At 29.3% G+C, this 6,318-nt stretch overlaps 1 protein-coding gene across 1 annotated transcript in view; it reads right to left on the bottom strand.

Annotated features, from left to right (window-relative positions):
- Nucleotides 1–449: 449 nt before the first annotated feature.
- Nucleotides 450–6,318, bottom strand: part of LOC124951481 (MICOS complex subunit Mic60) — a 26,603-nt gene continuing 20,734 nt past the window's right edge. Inside the window, 4 exon segments of the mRNA XM_047499933.1 lie at nucleotides 450–1,156; nucleotides 3,963–4,158; nucleotides 4,755–4,936; nucleotides 5,633–5,736. Of these exon segments, the coding sequence (XP_047355889.1) occupies nucleotides 1,136–1,156; nucleotides 3,963–4,158; nucleotides 4,755–4,936; nucleotides 5,633–5,736 (503 nt within the window). The 3' untranslated portion in view covers nucleotides 450–1,135.

Here is a 6,318-nt window from a genome sequence, read left to right as displayed (position 1 = left end):
ATTATCGCTGCTATAAAAAAAATTCTGTTGTCATTTAATCATTGCGATACTGATGGTTCGGAAAATTGTACGAATGATTACGTCTCGATCCACAGATCACTTTTCAAAATCACATTGAATACTGTTTAAAGAAAAACTGCTCGAAGCACGTTCGTTTCGTTATTGTTGTAATATAAACAAACAATACTCGGCATCAAGGATTACACAGACGAAGCGAGAAATTCAGAATAAATTCAATCAGACAAGCCGTACTTTAATTCTTTGCATACTTTACACGGCACACTTATTTCTTCATATCTGCTTAAAAATTCAATAGACTTCTCTTAATTGATTTTAAAAATATTTCTACGATAATTTACATTGCGGTCGAAAAAAAACTCTAAGGAAAGGGATTTTTGGATAGAGATTCGAGTGATAGGAAATTCGAATAGACATTACAACGAATTATATTGTGTATAACAATATTTAATTTCATATACCTTGACCATCTTCCGATCGAGATATTTCGACTAGCCGTACGAAAAACGTATTAACGCTTCGACCACGGTTTTAGTTAGCATTACCTATGAATAATACTTTATTCTTTTTTCTTCTTATTTCTTTTTTATTATACTCTTATTCTTTTAAAATCCGATTCTGGACATCGATTCTGGACATTCAACGAAGAAACAATTAGAAATAGTCGTTAACGTTTCTTTAACGTAGCATATTAAACGATATCTTTCTTTATTGTTATCAACGAAGCGTTATTTTCTCCTATAACAGTCGCGTCATGTATAAATTGCGCGAATTAATTATAGAAAAACGATTTTTTGAAAATTAGCAAAGGGAAGTACTTGCTTCGTTTCGTAATAATATATATCCTTGAATGGAATAATTTCTTTAAAATTAGACCCCATTCAAGGCAGACAGTCGATGCCGATAATTTGTTCTTTTGTTCATTCACTGCTTCACCCTTTTATTCTTCTCTCTTTCTCTCTCTCTCTCTCTCTCTCTCTTTCTCTCTCTCTCACTCTCTTTCTCTCTCTCTCACTTTCTCTCTCTATCTATCGTACATACATTCATACATACATTCTGGTTATATTTTTTATTTTATCTGGCCTCGCTTTCGATCGTGTCCAACTTTTATCCGGTTTTACTTTTGTCCGGCCGATAGCTGAAACATTCGTAAGAAACGTGAATGCATAAATTAGAAAAGTTTCAAGGATTATGGAAGGGAACATTTTCTCTAAGGGAGGAAACACGTTTAGAGATTTACACGAAAATTTCCGAGTTATACGGAACATCTACCCGGGCTGTGAATACCTACACACTTATACATTCACAGTAATTTTCTTTCGAAAGTAAGTGCAATTCCATTATCTCCATTTAAAATCGAATTAGGGGATATCACCCCACTTCAAATTTGCGCTTGCCATTTACTTCTCTTACCTCGAAACAGTCTGCTCGCATATTATACAACCATGATATGATTACATTGTAATTAATTCTTCTATTTATCTCTTCTTTTTTATGAAGTTACAACACGAAGGAGATTTCACTGGCAAGAGAGTAACTGATATTCAGCTAACTAACTTATCAATTAACATGTTTACTTTGCGTAATTTTTAAATTATACGTTTTATGAAATATTGCCGTATGAAAAATTTGCATAGTTTTAAGAGAGACATTACATAATGTATTAACTTTTCTTTTTTAATAAATTTTTCAAATGATTTTACTAAAAACCATATAATATTTCGGTTTTAAAATCATTTTTCATAAGACACATAATTTAGAAGTTATTCAGACAGGACTTATCCTATTTATATATACGGGGTAAGACAATAATTTTGATCACTTGGAACATTTCCGTTCTTTTTAGAGATATAGAGAAACTTTGTTTACAAAAGACGTACGGTATGGAGTGAACTGTAATATGGTAGTAATCTTTTTTTTCTTTAGATAAACATGTAAAAGACATACGAAGATCAACTCTTTTTTAAAAATAGAATCATATGTTTCTGATATCATTGGTTAATGCAACTTGATATTCTCTATAAAAAAAATATTAAATCATATATGCAAACAAATTAATAGTTTAATAGATATTTTAATTTAAATATTTCTAAGAAACCATGTAGATATGCGAATAAAATGTTGTAAGAGTGCTAGTAAGTAAATAATAGTAGTAGTAAGTGATGGTTTCTTAGCTTGTTTTTTATCATTATTTTGCGTTTATGTATAATAATAGTGTAAACTAAACGCAAAATAAATGTAGTATAAATGCAGAGTCCTAATTACAAAAGATCTTTTGAATTTTCAATCATTCAACTACATACATTATGGACTATTAATAGATATTTAATTTCTAATTTTAAATAAACAAAATAAAAATTATATCATTACAATAAAAAATTTAAATAAACTTTAATATTTAATAATTATCAAAAAATAATTATAATAAAAATTTAAACGATTTTATTATAATTATGTCCTTATTACGAAACAAAAGAAAGGTCAATTTAAAAATTATTAACAAAATTGACTTTATTATATCGATATTGCAATATTTAAATAGATAAAGAATAAAATATAATCTATTTGAAAACGGTGTTTGTTTTAAGTCTGTATAAGTTTTCGTTCCGAAGATATCACGTTTGAAAAATTCATTCATAAGTCGCAGTACCCATATGTAATAATCGTATAGTATAATAGCTTCTGCAGCTGGACCGCATAAATTCTTGAAATTTATATAGGTCAATGTGTCACCCAGTTTATTAGAATTAAATTATATAGGTCAGTGAACCAACGTAAACATATTCTATTTAAATGGAAATATCTTCAGAATTAGAAATTATAAAAAAGTGAATCAAATACCATTTTAAAGAGCAGACTTTTTTCCATTTTTTTTCAACGTTTTGTTAATAATTAAAAAACAATTTATTATAAATAATTTTTATAAATAAATTCATACGAACTAAATTTATCTTATTTTGCCAATAAAAATTCACATCGGATTGCGACTGATTTATAAAATTACATTAATTTATTTTATTTATTTATTTATTTATTTATTCCATAAATAAATAATTAATAAACAAGTTACTTGTTTACCAAAGAAACAATTTTTTTCTACATAATTAATAGCCACGTCTTTTATTTAATGGAAATATCTCCGAAAGTAAAAGTCGTACAGACTTACAACGAATATGTATAATATAACCAGAGGGTAAGCCTAAAGTAGTCTAAGAAATTATCACTCTCTTACTACTACTATGTATATACTATTACACTTACTACATTTAATATCTATTCACTTTTTCAGTATTTCGACATACATGGGTTAATACTTGTTTTTATAGAAAATTTTGAGGTGTATCAACCAATTAAAAGCATATAATTTCATTTAACAAAGATACAGTACCCTTATATATCCACCTTTTAAAAAATTATTACTGTCATATTACGATTCCCTGCGTACTGTACGAATTTTGTAAACAAAATTTTTCCATATCTCTAAAAAGAAGGAAAATATTCTCAATGATTAAAGTTATTGTCCCACCCTGTATACAAAATTTCTTTAGAAATGAAATAGCTTCGATAATAAGACAATATATATATGTATACAAAAGGAAAATTCAAAATGGCTCAGCAACGATTTAAAAACAAATTGTACGATCTAAACTATCCTAATAAAGTATTAAATAAAAATAAGTTAAATAAACTATTAAATATAAAGTAAAAGATAGATTAATTTATCTTCGTCTCATTTCTTTTTTGTTTGTACTAAAAAAAAAATTGTCTTTATATCACAATATGACGATACAAATTACACAAGACGAACGTATTATTCTCACAAGGACAAGGACACATTATCTATTAACGGAGATGTATACACGACAAGAGAGACAGGAAAAAATAGGAAACAAATACACAGGAGACACAGATCGGGAATATCACGTTGAAGGATACTAACTGACCTTGGGCGAGTCAGGACCACCGATAAACATGAGGCCCGTCACTCCGGCGTATGCCATCAGAGTGTCGATAGCCTGTTGAGTTTCCAACAAGATTCTCGTTTCGTTCATCCACTCTCTGGCAATGGATTTGGGTGCACCCTTCAATAGATTCATGTAACGTAGAGTCATCTTGAAGTCTCCTCGATCGACCCAATACCTTAAAAAAAAAAGAAAAGAAAAAAAAAAAGAAAAAAGGGGAAAAATAAAGAAAAAAGATTAGATGGAACATTCGTTTATGATGTCTGGCACATGTTCCTCACAGTTTTACGTCTATCGTCCTAATTTCTTTTTCTTTTTGACAAACGTAAGAATCGTATCATCTAAATTCCTAAACTCGACAGGTACATCCACTTGGCTTGCACGGATTACGTGTCCAAGTGCCCGAATAACATCGAACAAAGATCATGCTAAGTCACCAACCGGTAGCACCCACTCTCCGTTTTTACCGTACGTGCCTAATAAAATATTCTTTTTCTCTCTCAGATTTCAAATGGAATTTTTAACTCCGTACTTAGTCTATATACGTGTCGATACTTAAAAGTCGAATTTAGCAAACGGTATTGAACGTGACCGGAATGTTAAATAATCGTTAAACGATTTAGTCGTAAGAATGAAAGTATTCTCTCTCTCTCTCTCTCTCTCTCTCTCTCTCTCTCTCTCTCTCTCTCTATCTATCTATCTATCTATCTATCTATCTATCTATCTATCTATCTCTATCTTTGTCAAATGTACGATAATGACAATACGACTTACCTCGCACGTTGGAGTATGTCGTACGTGTTGAGAGAATTCACGTCAATAGGAGCGTCTTCGATTTCGCTCTTCGGTATATCAGTGTTCACAATCAAGACGCTTTGAAGATAGCTAAGAAGATGAATTGGTAGAGCTGCTCCTTCCTCTGGTACCAACGCTAATCTTCTCGCTTGTTTCTCTATCTGAAAAATCGAATTTTCCACGCGGGACAAGAATTTTATAACATTTCCCTTTTTTCTTCCATCTTTCACGAATTTTCTCTCTCTCTCTCTCTCTCTCTCTCTCTCTCTCTCTCTCTCTCTCTCGTATTGTGTTAACGAGACCTTATAATAACAAATTCTTTTACTAGAATTACGTTCCTATAATAATGAACAATAAAATACTCAAAATATCTTCTGTGGCGTTTAGTTTAGATTGATGAGATCGATATTAATTACGTCGATTAGTGAGAAGACCATAGACAAAGTCGTAAGTGCTCTTGCCTCTTAACGTAATCGACTATTAATTGCACTAATGAGATTAGAACGGAGAATTTGCGGAAGACTTCTTCATAGAGGACATTACATATGATATATAAGTAGATCATATGTAAGGCTTTTATCAGTAAGGCATCGATTACTTTGAATTAACTTCAAATGGATTGAAATATAAAGAAAAGTAATAAGATTGAAATATAAATTGTTGAAATGTTTGCTAACCAATTCATGATAATGCGAGACGATAGAGATAAATAAATCAACGTTGTGAAGAAATGACAATTTTTCTCATGTTTCGAATAAAAAAATAAATAAATAAAAGAATAGAAAAATCAACATTACTCAATTGTTCCTTTAGAAACAAAATAAATATAAAGGTAGAGACTTTGAAATAAAACTCACATCGAGGAACTTTTTGCGAAGAATATCCTCCGGATAAACACCTCTCTTTGCAGCTTCTACAGGAATACCGTCGATTGCAGCAGCAACCAATGGATCTTCTTTCGCTGAAAATTATATAAATAAAACTCACAATTGATAATTATAATAAAGTAATATGCGAGAGGGTTCTATTATATTTATATCTGTTTCAAATATATAAAAATAAACAGAAAATATACAGAATTAAATAAAGAAAAAAAATAAGAAAGAAACAGAAAACAGCTTAAGTTACATTGTTCGAAATATGTAAAGGAACCTCTTAACATAAAACGTAGCAATTAAATTTTATGCTGTGAAGAATGTAAAGTGCCTTTTAGAATAAAACGTTGCAATTTTGATTCATTTCACGAATTCTGAATATCATAATTTCACTATTTCACACTTCTATTTCACATCTCTTTAAAATCGTAGCAAATTATGATTTATAAGAAACAAAAAAGAGAACGTGCTTGTAATGAAACACTGTTTGTTATAAATATATATATATATATATATATATATATATATATATATATATATACATAATATATGATATATATATATAAATATATATATATATATCATATATTATGTATATTATATATTATATATATATATATATGTTCTAAATATTATTATCAATATATTCAATGTTGACCTCTCTCAAT

Source organism: Vespa velutina, chromosome 9 (genome assembly GCF_912470025.1).
Source record: "Vespa velutina chromosome 9, iVesVel2.1, whole genome shotgun sequence".
Taxonomy (NCBI): Eukaryota; Metazoa; Arthropoda; class Insecta; order Hymenoptera; family Vespidae; genus Vespa; species Vespa velutina.
The sequence above is the reverse complement of the archived record's forward strand: the minus strand, read 5'-3'. Positions and strand labels throughout refer to the sequence as shown.